The sequence below is a fragment of the Pseudogymnoascus verrucosus genome (genome assembly GCF_001662655.1).
Source record: "Pseudogymnoascus verrucosus strain UAMH 10579 unplaced genomic scaffold scaffold_82, whole genome shotgun sequence".
Classification (NCBI taxonomy): Eukaryota; Fungi; Ascomycota; class Leotiomycetes; order Thelebolales; family Thelebolaceae; genus Pseudogymnoascus; species Pseudogymnoascus verrucosus.
Genome location: NW_017263733.1, coordinates 17,058 through 36,518, shown reverse-complemented (window position 1 = coordinate 36,518; position 19,461 = coordinate 17,058). Strand labels below are relative to the sequence as shown.

Sequence of the window (19,461 nt, the reverse complement as noted above, 5' to 3'; positions counted from 1 at the left end):
TCGCTACTTGATTAAAACCAGAAAGCCAATCCAGCCCACCAACCACCACGCAAAAACGCAACAACAATGGGCGGCAAACACAAGAGACAAGCGCAGGACGCACCCGCTGGTGCACCTGCAGCTAAAAAACAGGCCAAAGAGGCAAAGAAGGACCCGAACAAGAAGGAGACGAGAAAATCAGCTGCCGCTGCGAAGAGAGCCGCAATCGAGGCCGAGCCGCTGCCCATACTCCCCTTTGTGGACAATGCGAAGGGACCAGAGCTTAAGCGCGAAGTGCAGCTGTATGATCAGCTCTCGAGCGAGGATGCGGCTGAGCGACTCGCTGCTGCGGATGCGGTTGTTTCGGGGCTTTTGATGGGGGAGGGAGCGTCGGAGACGACGATGCAGAGGCATTTGGAGAGGAGACTTTTTAGAGGGTTGGCGAGTGGGAGGAAGGGCGCGAGGTTGGGATTTAGTATTGTGTTGACGGAGGTGCTGGGACAGATGTTTGGGAAAGAGGATAAATATCCTGGATTGGGATTTGATAAGGTTCTTGAGATTCTGAAGCTGAAGACGAAGCCGGAGGGTGATCTGAGTGGACAGGAGGAGAAGGATCATGCGCTTGGTCTGCTGTTTGGATTACAATGCTTTGTGAGAGCTAAGATCCTCTTCTCGGGCGAGGAGAAGAGATGGGAGGTCGTGTTTGATTCGCTCATATACCTTTGCGGTAAGAAGCCATGGTTGAGAGAGGAAGTCGGATGGGTGGTTGTCGAAGCCCTAGCGCAAATGTCTCAGAGCCAAGCCGAGACGACGCTGCAGAGACTGTTTGAGGCGGGTTTGGCTGCGTCGCCCGAGGGTGTCGGAATCTGGATCGCAGCGCGTCGTCAGTTTCCGGACATGAAGTTCCCGCCGAAGCCGTGGGGGAGCAGCGGGAACCCGCTTGAGCACCTGAAGTCGCTGGGGAAGGCGCTGAAGGAGAGCTCGTCGCCGGAGGGAGAGGGCCAGGCAAAGCAGACTGGGAACTGGAATCCGCAGTTGCACTTTGTGTGGGGTATGATCGTCGATCAGTATGTGGCTGGTGCGAGGGCCGGTGACGAGGATGTCGCGGATGAGTTTGAGAAGTTCTGGAAGGTTGCTGTTGATGGTAATAATTTCCATGTCTTAATTCAAAACCCATGCTAATGATTGAACAGAGAATCTATTTTCGGCATCTGCTTCCCGAGAGCGCAAGTTCTGGGGATTCCTTCTTTTCCAGAAGATGCTTACAGACTCATCGGATTATAAGGAGCTCCTTGTTAGCGTTTTCAGCCCGAACCTGGTCCGCTGCCTTATCAACCACATGTCGCAAGAAGATCGCTTCTTGCACCGCGCTGCTGAGAAGAGTCTGAGAGCTGTCCAACAGATGGCCGAGGCCCACCCTCATACTATCCCTACAGTTCTGCCAAAACTGATTGGCGGCAATGGATTCTACAACTTCGACCAAGTTACGAAGACGAAGACCATTGATAAGATGCTCGGCTGGGCTTCTGGCAAGGATGCAGAGGCCGTTGTCGACATTCTGCTCAAGCCAGCGCTGAAAATCGAGGGATGCGAGAGCGACAAGGACGCCGAGACCCGCCGCCAGTGCTTCGGAGACTACTTGCTCTCCATGATCCGCCGCGTTAACGTCACTGATGAGTCCGTTGATGCCACCTGGGTCAAGACCACTGGTCTACCCACTCTCGGCAAACTCTCATACTCCAAGAAGCACCTCAAGTGCAAGCCGGAGTTGTCCGAGGCATCAAGGACCATGTTCCGCGGCCGCCTGACGTCCGCTTTCGCCCACCTCATCTCCGATCCAAAGGGCTTCCCATACCCGATTGAGCTACTTCAGTCCGTGAAAACCGATGCCGTCGAGATGGAGGACGAGGTCGAGGCAGCTAAGGACAAGGCTCTGGCCACAATGGAGAAGTTGCTCAAGAAGACAAAGAAGGCTTCCGAGAAGGAGAAGGTCTCGCTTGAGGCCCTGGCGCTCCTTTACGCCTTGGTAGTCTTCCAGCTTCTCAACGGCGAATCCGACGCCGCGTCCGTTCTGGACGAGCTCAAGCTCTGCTACGACAAGCTGATCCGCGGCAAGGAGGACGAGGAGGGCCAGGACGTGTCCCAGGTGCTCGTCGAAATCCTTCTATCCCTGATGTCGAGATCATCCCTTCTCCTCCGCAAAGTCGCACAACACGTCTTCACAGCCTTCGCCACCGAAATCACCGCCGAAGGACTGGCCCTGATGACAGATGTCCTCGGCGCGGCCGAGAGCGCAAAGGGCCAGCAAGCACTCTTCGACCAGAACGACGATGAGGAACACGACCACGATGACGAGGAAGGCTCTGACTCCGACGAGCTTGACTCCGACGTGGAAATGATCTCCGCAAACGGCGACGATGCTGACGACGCCGCCGATGACGGAGAGGACGCCGACATGGCAGCCCTCGACAAAGCCCTCGCCGCCGCGCTGGACACGCACCGTCTCGACGAAGACGCTGCCGCGGAATCGGAATCCGATTCCGACATGTCTGACTCTGAGATGCTGCAGCTGGATGAGAAGCTAGTTGAGATCTTCGCTGCGCGCAAGAAGGTCCCGAACAAGAAGCAAGAAGCCAAGGACGCGCGCGCTACGGTCGTCAACCTTAAGAACCGCATCCTGGACCTGCTAGAGATCTACGTGCGTCGCGTACCCGAGAAGGTGGAGGCATACGGTCTCATTCTGCCGCTTCTTAGATGCATGCGCGAGACTGGTACGAAGCAGGTTGGCGAGCGTGCGCACTCTGTGCTCGCGGCCTTCAAGAAGGCGACCAAGGGGGGTAAGGCAGATGGGGATGAGGAAGAGGGAGAGGAAAAGGCTGATTTCGATATCCTGGAGCGGATTGAGCTGTTGAAGGAGATTCATGAGGAGGCTGCTAGGGACGCGAGTCATGCGTTTGCGAAGGCGGCGAGCACGGCGAGCTTGCTGGTCGCGAGTAGTCTTTATAGGGTTGATAAGAGGCTTGTGAAGAAGGTGGCGGGTGTGTATAGGGATACGCAGGTGCAGTGGGTGATGGGGGAGAAGAAGGTGGCGGCGGGGTTGTTTGTGGATTGGGTGAATTGGTGCCAGAGTCATGCTGGAGCGGCGAAGGAATAGAGATGCGCGGTGATGGATGGATGGATGGATGGATGAAATAGTTACTGTCGGTTTTGGACAGATTGTTAGTGTTTTTTGGTTTTGATGGCAATTTTGAGTGTGCATAGCTTTGATTCGAGTTAATGAACATCTATGCCCTACGTTTTCACATATAAACCAATGCACTGAAGTTACGCCATAAATCACTCAAGGTTCAAACAATCCCATAGCTCGACCAAAAAACAGCAATAATCTTTATGAGTATTCTACATAAGCATACATTTCACATTTTATCCCCTGCATGCCACCACTTCGCTTCTAAGCCTTCTTCCCCACCCTCTTCGAGGAAATGCCCGTGTTCAGGCTTCCGAGGAGGTACACGGCAACAAACAGACCCAGAACGCTAACGATGATCACAACTGGCTTCCTGAGAGCCGCTGAAAGAGGGTATTCGTAGGTGACGATGAGCTCGCGGTCGCGGACCGCGTCGACGAGGTTGCGTGCCTGCAGGGTAAGAGCGGTGCGGCCGATGGTGTCCATGAAGGTGACGTGGGTGGAGATTGTGGCGGAGACAATGGGGACTAAGGTCTCGTACTTGACGTTCCTGAGTAGTGTTAGTGGTTTATCTCAGGAGTAGTGTGGGGTGATATCTTACGTAGCGCCCTCTGGAAGAATGACACGGAGCTCGACGAATTCGTATGAGATACCCTCATGTTGCTTGGGACCCTCGAGGAAGGGGACGTTCAAGACGTAGCTATCGGAAGACTTGACGGTCCTCAAGAAAGTCGCCAAGTTCGCATCCCATCCGATGCGGAAGGGGTAGTTCCATCCACCAAAGATAGGATAACGGGGCTTGAGCTCCAAATTTGCCTCGCGCTTGTTGCTCCTGAAGCGGCTGGTCGAGATGTTCCCAATGACGTCCGTGTAGTAAGGAGTGAGCGAGCCGACGCGTAGAGGGATGTGGAGCGCCTTGATCGCGGTCGTCTCGGGGGTACGGTATTGCTGGTGCGCCCACTCAACACGGTTGAACTGGGAAGAGAGGTTCGCGGCCTTGTTGACGATAGTGTAGCGTTCCTCAAAGGCGATGTTGCCACCCCAATGGCTGACCTCGATATCTCTCTCTAGCCTTGAGACGTGGATCAGCGGTTGAGTGTGCTGGAAACGGACACGGACGGGCTGGGTGGTTCCTGCCGTCACGTCCTTGAACGGTCCGTAAGTAAGCTTCGAGCCAGCCTTTTGGGCAGACTCTTCCTTGCCCCCAATGCCACCGGTGTATTCTGGGACGCTGGCGCCCGGGAACTTGATTTCGGTCTCCTGGTGTCTGGTGATGTACGAGGATGGCCAGTATGCGGAGAACTCATAGACAAGGAATTGTGGGTCTTGTTGAGCAATGGCTGCTGGTAGAGGGCGCAGAGAGGAGAGGAACGAGTAGCTGATTTGGATAGTCTGTTTTCCCTTTGGCGCCAATGGCTGGGGCAGTTGGACCTTGTAGAATTGGGTTTCGCTATGAAGATTAGCCAGAGTCGACGAACGCGCGCGGTCGGATAAGCATACCTTGAACCATCGATTGAAACAGCCTCGAAGCTAAATGGTGGACTTGTCAAGTCCTTATTGTCCTTCACTTCCAAGTTGCCAAGCTTCTCCGCTTGCGAGGTTGTGAATGGGATGTAGTATTCATTTTGTGCCTCAGGAGAGACGTTCTCTATGACAACATTGACAACGTTCCTAGGGTAGCTCTTTTCGAGGTTGATTGATCGTTGGATATTTATATTTTTGAATACTTGGGGCGGCGTGAATGTCGACGGGAGGATGTTTTGTGACGAGGCCGGTTTCGTTACAGTTGACTTGGAGAGAGCTGCTCCAGCGAAGGAGAGGACGGCAGTCGCAAGCGACAATGCCTTTATGTTAACCATGCCGACAGACGGCTAGATATATACAGTCGTCTCAAATAATATCGTTCGGAAGAGAAGGGTGGATGATCGTTGTCGAGGCCGCCCAGAAGATTTGCCTGAAGCTCTCGTCCCAAGCTTGGTGGTACTTTCAAGGTGTCCTTACAGTTTAGAATTAGCCGCGTACGGACGCGCAAGCTACCGTGCGCTTATCTCAATTTGGAGTTACCCGCGCTGAAGACGCTTGCTGAGTCAGACCCGCACCTTAGCTTATCTGGCCAAGGCTGGGCCCTATGACGGCAAGAAGAGGGGCAAGATCCAACAAAACAAAACAAAACCCAAGACATAACAATCGATTTTTGTTGAGCTGCCCATATATAAGCAGCCAGGTCCCTCGCGATTTGAACTCAGGCCGAGTTTGTGAATTTACACACATATACCTTTTTCTATCATACCTTTACCCTAAAATCCTGTAATCATGGTTGGCCTTGGACCAAAGAAGCCGCCGTCTCGCCAAGGTATGCCTCCGAATTTCGCTCTTTGTCTTTACAGCGTGCTCGGGGAAAGCCAAATGCAATGTGATATAGCTTTGGAAGGAACTTAGCATTTTGGACCAAGCCCATTGCAAAGATCGAGCGTACGGGGCTAAGGTCATGATTTGATCAATCTCGTGGGGTGCGGGGTTGAAATGAAATGCAACAGTAGAGCGACTTCGCTCGGATCTGAAAGCAATTTAAATCAACAGAAGGAACAGCCATGTTTCTTCTATTGCTCAATACTGTTCCCATTCAGCTTCTCCCTCAGCGATGGCATGATACATGGCATCATTTGGCCCCGAAGCAAATCATGTATAACCCATTGCCAACCAATCCGTGCGGCCATTGTGGATAGTAGTGATAGATTCAATGTTTTCCATGTGTCTATAGCGAAGCAGTGCATCTTTAGAGGTCGAATGGAGTCTAACGCGTAATAGGGTCGAGCACCGATCTACCCAAGGATCTAGCCCAAGAGGTTAAGCGCCTCGAGGGCATGTTTACTGTGCCGCAAGAGAAGCTCAAGGAGATCACCGATCATTTTGTGAAGGAGTTAGCCAAGGGCCTTACCGTAGAGGGTGGAAGTATTGTATGCTGCATTGAACCTGTTATACGTATGATATAGGCTAATTTATCGCAGCCAATGAACCCAACATGGTGTATGGGAATGCCAGATGGAAATGAACAAGGCCGCTACTTGGCACTGGACATGGGAGGAACCAACCTGCGAGTTTGCGAGATCACTTTGACCGAGAAGAAGTCCGAATTCGATATAATCCAGTCTAAGTACAGGATGCCGGAAGAGTTGAAGACAGGCGAGGCTGATGAGCTGTGGGAGTACATTGCCGACTGCCTGCAGCAATTTATTCAAACCCATCATGGAGAGGAAAATTTGGAGACTTTGCCTCTCGGATTCACATTCTCATACCCGGCAACACAAAACTATATTGACCACGGTATCCTCCAGCGCTGGACTAAAGGTTTTGACATCGATGGAGTAGAGGGAAAGGATGTGGTCCCTCCATTTTTGGATGCGTTGAAGAAGAGAGTAAGTCGATCACATTGTCCCTTCTTGCATCAGCTAATAACTGTATAGGGTGTTCCGATTAATCTTGCCGCCTTGATCAATGATACCACTGGAACATTGGTTGCCTCAGCATACACTGACACCACGATGAAGATTGGCTGCATTTTCGGCACTGGATGCAACGCCGCATACATGGAGGACTGTGGATCCATCCCTAAGCTTGCTCACATGAACCTCCCCGCGGACACGCTCATGGGCATTAACTGCGAGTGGGGTGCCTTCGACAACGAGCATGTTGTCCTGCCCCGTACGCCATACGATGTTGTCATTGACAAGGCATCGCCACGCCCTGACCAACAAGCCTTCGAAAAGATGATCGCTGGCCTCTACCTCGGCGAGATCTTCCGCACTGTCCTTGTTGACCTGCACGACAACAAGCACGTGAACATTTTCGACCAACAGAACATCGACAAGCTCCGCAAGGCATACACTTTGGACTCCTCATTCCTCTCTGCCATCGAGGAAGATCCATTTGAGAACTTGTCTGAGACCGCAGAGCTCTTCCAAGCAAGACTCAACCTCGCGCCCTCGATGGCCGAGCTCGAGCTCATCCGCCGCCTCGCCGAGCTGATCGGCACGCGCGCCGCCCGCCTCTCGGCCTGCGGTGTCGCTGCCATTTGCAAGAAGAAGGGCTACGAGACGTGCCACGTCGGTGCTGACGGATCTGTCTTCAACAAGTACCCCCACTTCAAGGAGCGCGGTGCGCAGGCTCTGCGTGAGATCCTCGACTGGCCTGAGAAGAAGGCAGGCGAGAGGGACCCGATTGAGATCCTTGCTGCTGAGGATGGAAGTGGTGTTGGAGCTGCCCTCATCGCCGCACTGACTCTCAAGAGGGTCAAGGCTGGCAACATGGCTGGAATCCAGCACCCGGAGAACTACAAATGAGCGCCTTTAGACGCCTAGCAAGTGTCGTTTCAACGAAATTGCTTGAATTTTAGCTTCGTGGCATAGCCCACTTGTAAATAGCAGATTTGCTGGAATACAAGGGGACGTTGGCACCTTGGGGCTACATGACCAAAAAAACACGGGATGTTCGTTATTGTCAGGCTATATAATAAGAAAAGATTAGAGAATGCTTGGTATTGTCTGGCTACATAGCAGATAAGTTGAAGAATCTACTTTTTTTCAAGCCACAAACGCCACTCTTCTTCCCACCACCGTGCAGTTCTCAACATCCAAACGCAGCGACGAGATTCTCACGCCCTGAACTGGTAAACGATTATTGATTTCCCATCCCCACTTAATCAATCACCTAGACGTCCGTTCAACCCATAAACGTACAAATAGGTAGGCGATACGTATCCAATGTCCAATACCTCCTCTTAACACCCTCCCACTCTCCCTCGCCCTCTTTCCCGAGCCCCTCCTCGATAGGCACCTCGACATCCACCCACTGCACTTCCATGCCCACCCCCTCAAGATCCATCTCCGCCACACGCGTGTAAACATCGTAGCATACCCTCCGATCCGCCCCCAGTCCATTGAAAAATCCAAACCTCCCACCCTCTGCCAGCAGCCCAGGCACATAATCCTCGAAGAACATCTTCAGTGCCCCATAGTCCTCCCCAAAGGTATCGAAGTAAATCGCATCATACATCTCCCCCCCCATTAGCAGTGCAGGCGCGATATCCTGCCACCTGCCTGCCCAAACCTTATTCCTTCCCTCCCCCCCTTTCGCCTCCCACTTCGCCCCGAACTCGTGGTCGGGCGCGCCCAGCGATGCAAGAACACCAGGGTGTGCCTCGATGATATGATGTGTGCTCGGTGTCTCAGCAGCGAAGAAGCGGTCCACTATGCCCATCCCGAAGCCGATGTTGAGGACGCGCAGGCCGGGGGCGGGCGCGAGGAGGGCTGCAGAGAGCTTCATGATGTCTGTTTCCCACTCCATCATGACGGCGTTAGCGTCGGAGTCGAGGAGCGCGGTGGAGGTGGAGGTGAGCTCCGAAGCGAGATAGTCGCGGGAGTTCACATCCGTGGGATCTTGCGGGTCGAAGGGCGCGGGAGCTTTTGTGTCGGTGGCTTCTTTCGCCTCATCTGTGGCCTCTGGCTGTGGCTCTGCTTCAGTAGCGGGATCTGTGGTATCTTCTTCCTCGGCTTCGGACTCTCCCCCGCTAGACAAAGGGTCGTAACCCCCCATCATCCCCAGCAGAACTTCGGCCCGCACCCCCGCCTGAACAACTGCCTCATACACCCCCTTCCTCCCTAGACGCCACGCGAGGCACCCCGGTGTCTCACCACTCGCATCAAGATCATTCCAGATAGCGCCCGAGAGGAACAGTTCCGTGACCGTTGCTATAGCAGACGCCTCAATGTCTTCGATCGCGCTGGCGTCGTCACCAGAACCCTTCTCCTCTCCGGAAGCAGGCGTTGCGGCAGCCGGCTCGCCGGCAGGCGCCTCAGACCCTGCCGCCCCCTCAGATACAGGCCCACAGGCTGCAATAGCTGCATGCAGCGGCGTAAATCCTGTCTCTGGATCCTGGGCCGACGCTGCGCCCGGCACGCGCAGGAAGGGTTTGAGGGCTGGGATGTCGTGGTTTGCGGCGTGCAGGAGGATAGTCTGCGTCGTTATGTCCGTTTCGGGGGTGGCGAGGGGGTCGACGTCTGCCATGATCGCGCGTGAGTTTCTTTGCAGAGAGATGGGCTTTGAAATGGCTGGTATGGGAGGCTGGTTGGAGGGGTCCTGGTGGAAATTTACGGATTTGGTGGGGGTGAAGGCGGTGGAAGAGGGCAGAATGGTGGGGCGGTGAGGGGCAGAATGCGGGGGAGAATTGATGATGGGCTTGGGTTGTGTCACATTTGGAATGGGATATGGTGAAGTATCGAGGTTCTTAGAGGAGCGGGGTTGTGTATGCGGGTAGGGTGTCGCGGGTTTCTTGGGGTCGCTGCCCTTCTTTAGGGGCTCTTGAATTCGCGCCCGTCATGGTGATGACCATATATGTTAGATCCGACGCTGCCGGCGTCCACCATTGCCTCATTTGCGCCCATATAGGATATGAGTATCCTCACAATAGAGACAGAGAAGAGAGAGTGTATTCGGGTAGAGTTGAATTGTTTCCATCGTCATCGCGTCCAATCCTCACATAACTGTCCCTCTGCACTTCTCCATATGAACATGACACCAGACCGTGGGTAAGGTACCATCACCACCCATAGCCCCCTTCACTCAGTATCAGCTGGTTTCTATAGCCCCACCGCGCCCCTCACCACCCTCCAGAACGCTATGCCCACTATGAGCGCCATGCCATGCCAGCTCAACCAGGGAATCAGTTCTTACTCGCCGCTTTTGGGGGATATTTCGCCCCATCGACATCGACTGCCTGTGTTAGCTTTGTCGGGTGCTATTGTTCATTGAAACGAGGAATGAAAGAGGAGACAGAGAACGAAGAGAGACGTCGGAGACGGGAGTATGGGAGGAGGCTGAACTAACCCTTGGGCTCGCAACTGCAGCGATCAGTCTCAGGGACGCTGTCCATGACGGAAGGGATATGCGAGCCACAGCCCCACCATGTCTTCTTTTCTGGGAAAGTTAGTTTACTAGTTCAACCCTTATTTAAGTAATGGTTCTGTGTCCAACAGATATTGAGATCCGGAGATGGCACTCACGACAGGTTCCACAGGTGGCGGAGAGACACATTGCTTCTATTCAACTTGAATATATCTGTTGTCGAGGATAGTAGACTGCGTGTATTGCAGTTGTCGTTGGTGATGAAACGCGTTGGTATTGCGAAGATGTTGAGCGAGAAGGGAACTGAGGTGGAGGTTGAACCGTGTAACTCGATTTACTGTAGTGCACGGAGATACGGGAAGGCGGGAATTTTGGACGCCATTGGGACGCGAGTGGTGCTGGTTCAAACTAGCGTCTTAGTTCCTTATCTTTGACAGCCGACCAACGATGATCTATCAAGTCATGAGATGATAAAGTGATAAAAAATATAATTTCAACGCTAAACACATTATGTATGCATCAAACGATGGTAATATTGGCCTGCAATGGTGCCCGTTTTTGTCCTTTATTTTTTCTCTACCCATAATCTACTTCGCTGTCTACCCTCAGCGAGAGTACCCCAGCACCACCCGAATGTTCTCATCTCACCAGCCACGCCACCCAAAGCTCTTACTTGAATCCATTTTCAACAGCCGAGCTTATTTCATCGAACAAAATGCCATCCTCTAAGTGGCCTTCTTTGGCGACGGTGGAGCAAGACTGGGAATCCTCTGACCAGCTCATGGCAACAACAGACGAAGGCGCAGAATCCTCCGATCAGCTCGCAGAAACACAAAATGATGATTCGGGGTCCTCTGACCAGCTCTCAGAAACACCAAACGAAGACTTAGAGCCCACTACAGCCCCTCCAGAATACTCCTCCGTTCAAACAGCAGCGGATATCGAGACCGGGAGCAGCTACGAACTCCGAGGGAATATGGTACGGCGACAGCGCGAGATTGATCTCGAAAGCGGCTGGAGCATGTTCAAAAAGCCTCGTGAAAACTGGATCCATAAAATTGGCAGGGTGCTCACACTTGAAAATATTTGCAAGAGCTTCGGAATAATCATCCTATTTGTCGTTGCCCTTAGTCTCGCTATTATGCTAGGAATGCTTTTGTGGAATGGTATAGTTATGATGATAAAAAGCCGCCAGAGAATTAATGATTAGAGAACTTAGGGTATCCATTGTTGTATATTGCCATGTTTGCACAACCAACGCAATGAGAATCTATCTAGAGTAGCTACAATACTATAACAATCAAGTCCTGAAATTTCACTCCTAGACCACACATAAATGAAGCCTACACCATTTACTGTCCATCCTAGGTACAAGCGGCTTGAAGTTTTCGGGATACAACACATTGGTATTGTGAAGATGCTGCCTTTGAAGTTCACACAAAGATGCGGGCAAGCGGGCGTTTGGTACATTAGTTCAAAGCTAGGGGGAGAGCGGCGTAATGTCGCACTTCCACAGATTGACAGATAACTAGCAGGTACCAGCCGACTACGACCTATCTAATGATATAATCGTAGAACATAGTTTCGGCTCTAAACATATGCTGTAAACGTCGAACGATGATAATATTCTGGTTTGCATATTTGTGCTCTCTCCTTTCTTTCTTCTCCTTCCTTGACTCGACTGCCCTTCCTCAATGGAAGCACCCAGCACCTAGCACCACTTAAACCTTCTCCTACCTGACAAGTCATTCAAATCTCTCACTTGAAGCTCTCCTCATAACCAAGCTCATCCACCAAACTCCATGTCATCCTCCAACTGGCACCAACCAACGGCAGAGGAAGACTGGGAATCCTGCGGTTCGGAAACAACAAACAAAACCACTACACCCCCACCAAAATACTCGTCCCTACGAATGGTCGATAATGTTGGGTCCGGGAGTAACGATGCACTCAGACGGGAAAATTTACAGGAGCAGCTCGAGATCGATGTAGAGAATGGCCTGATCCAGCCCGTGAGGCCTTCTTTAAGCTGGTATGAGGGGATCTGCAATCGCATCTCAGTCAAAAAACATTGCAATCGCATCCCATTCAAACAGATTATCGCTTGCATAACACCCGAAAATATTTTCAAGTTCTTCGGAACGCTTCTGTTATGTTTAGCTGGTGTCACCGCCATCGTTGTGGGCGCAGTTTTGGCGTGGGATTTGATCGTTTATGTGGTAGTAAACCGCACTAAGTCTTGCCATAAGAGTGGTTAGTCCACATGGGCTTCTATATGGTTTATAAAGCTATACATATATACGCGGACACCGCATCAAAAATATAGATTACTATATCAGAATTACTCTAGAGGGTCTCAAGTTCCTCTATCTAGGTTAGCCACAATGCTAGAACAAGCAAACCCTGAAAGTGTACTCTTAAAAGCACGCAGCATTCCCCATCCACCCTCGATACATATGGCGTAAGGGTTCGAGGCTAGGCTAGCTTGGGTGGATGGTATCAGCCCATATACTCCTCTCCTATCTCCCCAGTATCTCCTCCTTGCACCTGTTATATTGTCTCTTTTGTTTACCCTATCTTTATCTCCTAAACGAAGTATTCTAGACCTTCTGCTCACCAACACCTTCACCATGGCTCCCTCCAAAAGCACCCATAAAACACCCCCGCAGCCAGTCCCTGACGACCCTCCACAGTCTCAATGTACGACTATCCAACTAGTAAAGCACGCTGAACGTGATCTCACGTACAATGAGATGCACTATCGACAGACGCAGATCTATCTTCGACACCAGGAAATCGAGCTTGCGAAAGCCGAGCGTCAATTTCGAGAGCAGCGTTGGTGGGATATTAGTCATGTCGCTGTCTTGGGCACGATGACGCTGTCTGTTGCCTTTATATTTGGGGTCATCGGCGTATGTTGTTATAATGATTTGAGTACAAAAAGGACTTCTCAGGCCAGTGTTCGGCGGATCGTGATCCGGATCATGATCCGGATCGGGTCGGGTCATCTACGATCTGTGCCGAACACTGTCTCAGGCCGAACATAAATGACGCATCGAGTTTTTATATTTTAATTACCTAAAGTATATAAACAATTGAAAGCTGTTCACATGGTGTGACTTATTTGGACCCGGACTAAAACAAGTTGCTAATTTAGTGAAAGCACAATACACTAAGCTTACTACCTGCCCTTTCTCGACGTTCTCCCTCTCATAGTCGTTTTCACAGAACAATACAGAGCCCTCTAATCATGCGCCTTTTCACCATGGCTTCCTCCAAATGGTCAAGGAGCGCCGATCCACAGTCGGACTACATGCCATGTGAACCCGCCCCTACACAAGACGAGATAAACTACCCACATGAGCCGATCGATCTTCGCAACAGGGAACTTGACCTCGAGAAAGCTGAGCGCACGCCCCGAGACCAGCCTTGGCGGAACCGTTTGACGCTCTGTACTGTGGGATTAGCGTGCCTGTTCGTTCTTACTTTAGTCACGCTAGGAGCCGTGGGGTTCTATTTCGACATGATCAGACCAGGGGGTTCGAAAGCACACGAGGATTGAACCAACTTCTTTTAGTTTGTGCTTCATAGACCATAATACAATTTTTTTGACCACCATTCATATGGTGTGACTTATTGCTTATTGAGACTAAAACGAAGCTACTAAATTATTGAAGACCTGAGAAATGAGCCCACTCCCGCCTTCAATTCTCTTCACACCACTCTTATTCCACTGCATGAGGCAAACCTAGGCCATATATGGAAGACATGTCAACCCCTCAAAGAACAAACGAGTCAGCAAACTCCACAGCCACCCAGCCAGCAACACCCCATACAGCAGGAACCATTAGACTAGCCCCTACACCAGAAGAGATCCAGCTCCAACAAGTACAACTACAGCTCGACCAGAACGAGGCTCCCCCAAGAACAGGATGGGCGCGCATAATCGAAAATAGTATTGTTCGTGTGTTAGTTTTGTCCTTATTTAGTTTTAGCGGGGTCCTTTTCATGATATTTGTGGCCTGGGTGGGCAACACGGTTTTTGGGACAAGGGCTTAATATTTGTATCAATGAATAGGCAGGGGTTGTTTGGGAGATTTTGATTTGAAAGTGCATGGGGTAAGAACTATAAATTATATGCCCTGTTCATGGTCTGATACTCTGAGGCTTTCTGGTATTAGAAATAAGACTCTTTCCACATTCCCATTTCATTACCCTTCCTCTTCATCTTTCTTCACCTCGTCCTTCCCGTCTCTTCTGTGATATCGCTCATACAATACCTCAAATCTCCTTTGCTTCACAAAAATTGACAGCGCTTCAAACTCTCCGCCATGGCCGTCTACCGAAGCCCATTTGAACCATCACCGGAGTCCATGCCTGAGTCGTCTCTGGCATCCACACCGATGCTTACACCGCAGTCTACACCTGAGAATACACCCGTGTCTACACCTCCTCCCACACTACAGCCCACAGGGGATTATAGATTTGTGTTTGTACCGCAGCATATCCCGCCATTTGTACCACGGACCGCACCACCGACTGCACCGCAGACTACAGCGGAGACTATACTGCCGCAAACCACATCACAGCGTCCACTACATCCAACACCGCAGTCACCACAGCCCACTACTGTCAACCCATCAACTACCCAGACTGAAAATCAGCCATCAACCAAGGAAATCTACAAGAATATTGCTGTCCGACGATCACAGGTTGACCTTGAGCGTGCGGAGCTTGGACTTGCGTGCCGGAAACGACTGGCAGATAAACTAGAGACGGGTGTATGGCTGTTAATGGGATTTGTGGTTGTCGTTACCTTCAAAATACTGTTTATTTAGTCGTGGATCGTGGGTCATACTATCATTCGATCATCTTGGATTGGTTGAGGCAAACTTTGACGTAGGCAGGATTTAACTGGATTTAACTGGACTCTTCTAGTGGAATTTTTCTTAGTGGGAGTTTGGCAAACGAGATGTACGATTGAATCTCATGATGCATGGTCTGATATGATAATATTAATTACAATGGCCAAGTTTTGACAATATACTTAAGATTGGCCCCTTTGTAGTTTCACTTTCGTCGCCTTTTCGCTCTATCCCTTGCTGTTCTCTCGCGTTCCCTTTCTTCCTTTCCCTTACTTTTGTCTCCATACGCAATCTCAATACACAATCTCAAAAACAACCACACTCAAAGTGCTATAAACGCCGCTTAAACGGCAAACCCATCACTATTGCCATGTCTCAAAGCAAACCCGAATCTGGACCACAGTCTCCACCTCCCCCATACTCCACACCCGCCACAGCACAGACACCCTCGTCGTGCCTCCAATACGATGGGGCCACCCTTCAGTGCAAACATACCGCACTGGAAAAGGACAAGCCCGGCATCAACCCAAGACAGTCTACATACGACGACGAAAAGCTCAACTGTCAGTGTGAACGTCACATAAAGGAAACAGAAGAGCTGAATCTCCTGACACCAAAACGCGAGATTTGCAAGGAAGACGGGGAATGGAAATGGAAGACAAAAAAGGGGGACATCAAACGGAAATGGGCGACGAAAAAAGCTGATATGAAACGAAAATGGGAGAAGGCAAAGGACGATATGAGAACGAAGACAAAGGAGGATGGGGCGCACTCATATACACCATTGAATGAGAACGAGAAAGGAAATGGGGATAAGAGGCGCCCTGATGTGCCCTTGCGAGAGAACGTGAAAGAGACTATACATCCCTACCCAGGAAAAGACGTGAGATACAGTCGTGCGGCCCTGTCGGGGAATACCGACGCCACAATATTAGCTGCCTTTGTTTCGCTTGCACTCTGGATGATGTCGGTAACGTAAAGGTAGAAGAGGTAAATTCCGTTAATAGACCTCCTTGGATTGGTTGAGGTCTTGATTATATAGATGGGGTAAATTCGATTCATGTGATGGGGTTTGATTTCAATGGGAGTTTGATAAAGCGGAGTGTATAAAAGGAAATACTATTATAGCTTGACATTGTAAGACTGAATGAACGTAACTGCTGCTAGACAAATAAATGGCTATACGCGCATGTGGGTGTGGATTTACATTTTAATGTCGTGGTGTATATAGCTCGAAATTTGGAGTTGCGCTCTGCCAAAATGTTTTGATGAACGAGTGAGAATTTAGTGCGACTTCCCAATATTGCTCGTCATAACTATTCCGGTGGATAGAATGATAGATTATTGGGCCCGGGCGTAAATAAGTTTGGAAGGAATGAGCAACGTATATAATTTCTTCGTGGCATGAGGTTTTGAGACCAAGTGCGGCAGTGGTCACGCTTCAATAAAAGCGCAAAGATCAGATAATTTCCTATTAAAATAGGAAATACTACTATAGGTTGGCAGTGTAAGATAATACAACTGTCAAATGCTAATAAACCAATGAGAATTTAACGCCACATCCCCATTTTGTTTCTGTTGCTTTCTCTCACTTCCTTATTCTACCCCGCTTCCCTCTAGCAACAAGAAACGAAAAACTGCAACATTCCAAAACTCCATACGGAATTGCAACTTGCTAAATCTTCTGACTATTCACCATGAGTACTCCTAGAAGTACGAACAAGTCTACGCTACAGTTGTCACCAGTCCACTCAGCAGCAGCCCTTCAAACACCGAGGACATCGCCTCCATACGGTCTCACACACGATGGGATCCGCCTTCGTCGGGAATATACCGGCTACAGAATGACGAACTTAGTCTCCAGATACGAAAGCAGGAAATCCAGACAGCGAGGGAAAAAAAAGAGCGCGAGGAAAGTGCTAGCGTTGTCCTTGCTGCACTCATTGTGGTGTTCGCAATTATCTATTGGTGGAAACGTTAAAGGATTTTGCATAGGACGGCTTTATGTTAATTATGGAACTAGAGAGTTGTTTTGTGAGGCCTGATGAACAGGATGTTCGATGACAGATGTGCGTGACTTGCATGGCTTGACAATGAGCTGTCAAACTTTAGTAAGTAGGCTAAAATTAGCCCCATTCCGCGTTTCTCATATCATACACTCGCCTTATCGGCCTCTTCGCATACGATTTTAAACACTCAACCCATTAGCTTACTGAGTTACAGAAGGAATACCCACCACCATGGCTGATCAACCCTTAACAACCTCGCACCGCCTATCAAGCCAATCTCCTATCGGTTATGCCGCTGATCCACAGCCTAGAAGTCCTAGTAGTACCACGGACTCCAACAGCTCTAGTGTCTCTGGGCCCAATCACAAGACTCGCCTCTCTAACTCAGAAAATAAAAATGACAGATCCAAAATCATGCTTCGCTGCAAGGAGATGGCTCTCGGAAAGGCAGAGCTTGACCACAAGCTTCAGATATTTCAGCTCCGGTCCAGCTTTAATAAGGCCGAGCTCGAGCACAGGCCCCAGAAGATCCGGTCAGAGGGCATCTATCATAAAAGCGAGCGTGAGCTCAAGGTACACAATGAGGGGATTTCGGATGGTGCGGGTCAATTGATAGGAGGCATAGGGTGTTTTATGCTCGCTGTGCTCTTTATGGTGAGCAAGGCGCTGTCGGCTGCAGCTGCGCCTAAGTAGATGCCGTATTGAACTGGTGGGAGCTAATGAGTAGGCTAAGTGAGTTGCCTAGAAGGGAAAATGAAAGATGAATTAGATTTGATTTGCCATATGTCTGCCTTTATAATGGCGTGAGTATTTTGAGACTAAGTGCTTCATTAGCTAAACTTTAATAAGCCGGCTAATGACTAGCTTACTTCCTCCTGTCTCATATATTCCTAATATTCTTCTCACACTAATAACATACCACTCTATAATACTCATAGATTGACATATAAATCCTTTAACACATTACACTGCGAACATAGTATCTACTACTATGAGTCCTCGCCCTTTAACAAACCCATTTCACCCATCACCAAACCCAACATCCTAGGAACAACCCTCATCTCATAGCAACGCCTTAGGAAACATTACCGCCAGCCTTAGCAGCTCCAGCATATACACCGACTACAATAGTTCTACCAGCTCGGAAACTATTTCTGGCGCGCCCTCCATGTCTTCTTGTGAATGCTCGAAACGAGACCACCAAATAACCCTCCGCTACCACGAGATGGAGCTAGAAAAAGCAGAGATCAAGTTCAAGGCCGAGAAAGCCGAACTCGAGCTTAAACAATACAAACAGGAGTTTGATCTCAGGCTACAGAAGGAGAAGATAGATATTGAGATTGGACGTAAGAAGGTCCAGCTTGAGACGAAGCACAAAGCCACCGACCATACACACACGCATAGTGTACCACAGCACAGTCTATCCAAGGGTTGGAAGTGGAGTGATATAGGGAATGTCGTGGGTGTGATAATACTAGTGATTTTAGCTTTTTCCGCAATTGTTCTTCTTTTCGTGGCTTTCGCAATGGTGATGACTATTCCAATAGGTATGATGGAATGTTGGATTGTTGGTTGTAACTGAGTTTTTTTTAGAAATGGAAAATCTATGGATTCTTTGTAAAAACGTAGTTTCTCATAGCGTGTGGTTTTAAGACTAAGCGCAATAGTGACTAAACTTAATAACGCGGTGTGCTAAATATTAGCTCATTTTCGATTTCATTATTTTCTTATATCTGCCCTTGCCCCATTTCTCGTCTTCCCATCTAGATACCGCAGAATATAACAACAGACCGACCAACAACCTCACTAAATTACTAAACTACAAACTACAAATACACGATCACCACCACAATGGCCCCTTACACCCACACTCCTGGTACCTCCAGCTCCCCTATAACCCCGCCATCACTTAATGACGCCCAAATCAACCTACGCAACCGCGAGTTGGATCTTGAGAAAACCGAGCTGAAGTCCAAGAGCAAGGAGGCCCTACTAAAGTGCAAGTTCTACAGAGCCAAGCATAATCTCGATAAAGCGGAGATGAAATATGAGCGCCGCAAGGCAGATATTGAGGCCAAGCGAGAGAAACAGAAGACTGATTTTGAGATTATGCAGCGAAAAATGGCCCTCGAAGCCGAGCGGCGAAGAGACGATCTCGAACTCAAGTACCAGAAGTTTTCAACTGACCTTAAGTCTGAGTTCGGAAACCAGACGCCGAGGACGAGGCCCCAACTGATGGAGAAATTGCGGGCATGGAAGTTGCGATGGGTATAGGCGAGGGGATATTGATATTGCTGCTCTTTTCGTGGTTATTTTCCTTCACAGTGTTTTGGTCATAGTGTTGATCTGGTTTATGAAGAATGTTATCTAGTTTATTAGAGAGGATGTACAGTCTAGGTCGCTCATAGGGAATGAGTAACCTGACTACGAGATTTTAAGATTTAAAGTAGCAGTGAGAGTGTTGTGTAGGAATATCAGCCCATTTTCTCACATGTCATCACCCCCAATTCGGTTTTCATTG

At 49.8% G+C, this 19,461-nt stretch overlaps 11 protein-coding genes across 11 annotated transcripts; 9 read left to right on the top strand and 2 right to left on the bottom strand.

Moving 5' to 3' along the window:
* The first annotated feature begins 23 nt into the window (after window positions 1–23).
* Window positions 24–3,275, top strand: POL5 (DNA-directed DNA polymerase). Its single transcript, XM_018279833.2, has 2 exons — window positions 24–1,123; window positions 1,173–3,275. Exons 1-2 carry the CDS (start codon window positions 67–69, stop codon window positions 3,131–3,133), a joined length of 3,018 nt encoding a protein of 1,005 aa, XP_018125261.1. The 5' UTR covers window positions 24–66; the 3' UTR covers window positions 3,134–3,275.
* OST1 (dolichyl-diphosphooligosaccharide--protein glycosyltransferase subunit 1) lies at window positions 3,271–5,157 on the bottom strand. The gene is made up of 3 exons (XM_018279832.2): window positions 4,667–5,157; window positions 3,768–4,616; window positions 3,271–3,716 (listed from the first exon to the last, which is right to left on the bottom strand). The coding sequence occupies exons 1-3, from the start codon at window positions 5,023–5,025 to the stop codon at window positions 3,431–3,433; spliced, it is 1,494 nt and encodes a 497-aa protein (XP_018125262.1). The 5' UTR covers window positions 5,026–5,157; the 3' UTR covers window positions 3,271–3,430.
* A 166-nt stretch (window positions 5,158–5,323) lies between these two features.
* On the top strand, window positions 5,324–7,753 carry HXK1 (hexokinase A). Its single transcript, XM_018279831.2, has 4 exons — window positions 5,324–5,519; window positions 5,975–6,123; window positions 6,175–6,582; window positions 6,631–7,753. Exons 1-4 carry the CDS (start codon window positions 5,480–5,482, stop codon window positions 7,504–7,506), a joined length of 1,473 nt encoding a protein of 490 aa, XP_018125267.1. The 5' UTR covers window positions 5,324–5,479; the 3' UTR covers window positions 7,507–7,753.
* Window positions 7,663–10,405, bottom strand: RMT2 (Arginine N-methyltransferase 2). The gene is made up of 3 exons (XM_018279830.2): window positions 10,225–10,405; window positions 10,049–10,138; window positions 7,663–9,934 (listed from the first exon to the last, which is right to left on the bottom strand). The coding sequence occupies exon 3, from the start codon at window positions 9,227–9,229 to the stop codon at window positions 7,886–7,888; it is 1,344 nt and encodes a 447-aa protein (XP_018125268.1). The 5' UTR covers window positions 9,230–9,934; window positions 10,049–10,138; window positions 10,225–10,405; the 3' UTR covers window positions 7,663–7,885.
* A 112-nt stretch (window positions 10,406–10,517) lies between these two features.
* On the top strand, window positions 10,518–11,330 carry VE01_10431 (uncharacterized protein). Its single transcript, XM_018279829.2, has one exon. The coding sequence runs from the start codon at window positions 10,782–10,784 to the stop codon at window positions 11,274–11,276; it is 495 nt and encodes a 164-aa protein (XP_018125265.1). The 5' UTR covers window positions 10,518–10,781; the 3' UTR covers window positions 11,277–11,330.
* Window positions 11,331–12,696: 1,366 nt separating this feature from the next.
* Window positions 12,697–13,226, top strand: VE01_10430 (uncharacterized protein; the record flags this gene model as incomplete). The annotated part of the gene is made up of 2 exons (XM_018279828.1): window positions 12,697–12,978; window positions 13,224–13,226. The coding sequence occupies 2 exons, from the start codon at window positions 12,697–12,699 to the stop codon at window positions 13,224–13,226; spliced, it is 285 nt and encodes a 94-aa protein (XP_018125266.1).
* Window positions 13,227–14,397: 1,171 nt separating this feature from the next.
* VE01_10429 (uncharacterized protein) lies at window positions 14,398–14,904 on the top strand (the record flags this gene model as incomplete). Its single annotated transcript, XM_018279827.1, has 1 exon — window positions 14,398–14,904. The coding sequence occupies one exon, from the start codon at window positions 14,398–14,400 to the stop codon at window positions 14,902–14,904; it is 507 nt and encodes a 168-aa protein (XP_018125276.1).
* A 397-nt stretch (window positions 14,905–15,301) lies between these two features.
* Window positions 15,302–15,910, top strand: VE01_10428 (uncharacterized protein; the record flags this gene model as incomplete). The annotated part of the gene is made up of 1 exon (XM_018279826.1): window positions 15,302–15,910. The coding sequence occupies one exon, from the start codon at window positions 15,302–15,304 to the stop codon at window positions 15,908–15,910; it is 609 nt and encodes a 202-aa protein (XP_018125275.1).
* A 1,261-nt stretch (window positions 15,911–17,171) lies between these two features.
* Window positions 17,172–17,633, top strand: VE01_10427 (uncharacterized protein; the record flags this gene model as incomplete). Its single annotated transcript, XM_018279825.1, has 1 exon — window positions 17,172–17,633. The coding sequence occupies one exon, from the start codon at window positions 17,172–17,174 to the stop codon at window positions 17,631–17,633; it is 462 nt and encodes a 153-aa protein (XP_018125277.1).
* Window positions 17,634–18,108: 475 nt separating this feature from the next.
* Window positions 18,109–18,421, top strand: VE01_10426 (uncharacterized protein; the record flags this gene model as incomplete). The annotated part of the gene is made up of 2 exons (XM_018279824.1): window positions 18,109–18,345; window positions 18,419–18,421. The coding sequence occupies 2 exons, from the start codon at window positions 18,109–18,111 to the stop codon at window positions 18,419–18,421; spliced, it is 240 nt and encodes a 79-aa protein (XP_018125286.1).
* Window positions 18,422–18,791: 370 nt separating this feature from the next.
* On the top strand, window positions 18,792–19,214 carry VE01_10425 (uncharacterized protein; the record flags this gene model as incomplete). The annotated part of the gene is made up of 1 exon (XM_018279823.1): window positions 18,792–19,214. The coding sequence occupies one exon, from the start codon at window positions 18,792–18,794 to the stop codon at window positions 19,212–19,214; it is 423 nt and encodes a 140-aa protein (XP_018125288.1).
* Window positions 19,215–19,461: the final 247 nt, after the last annotated feature.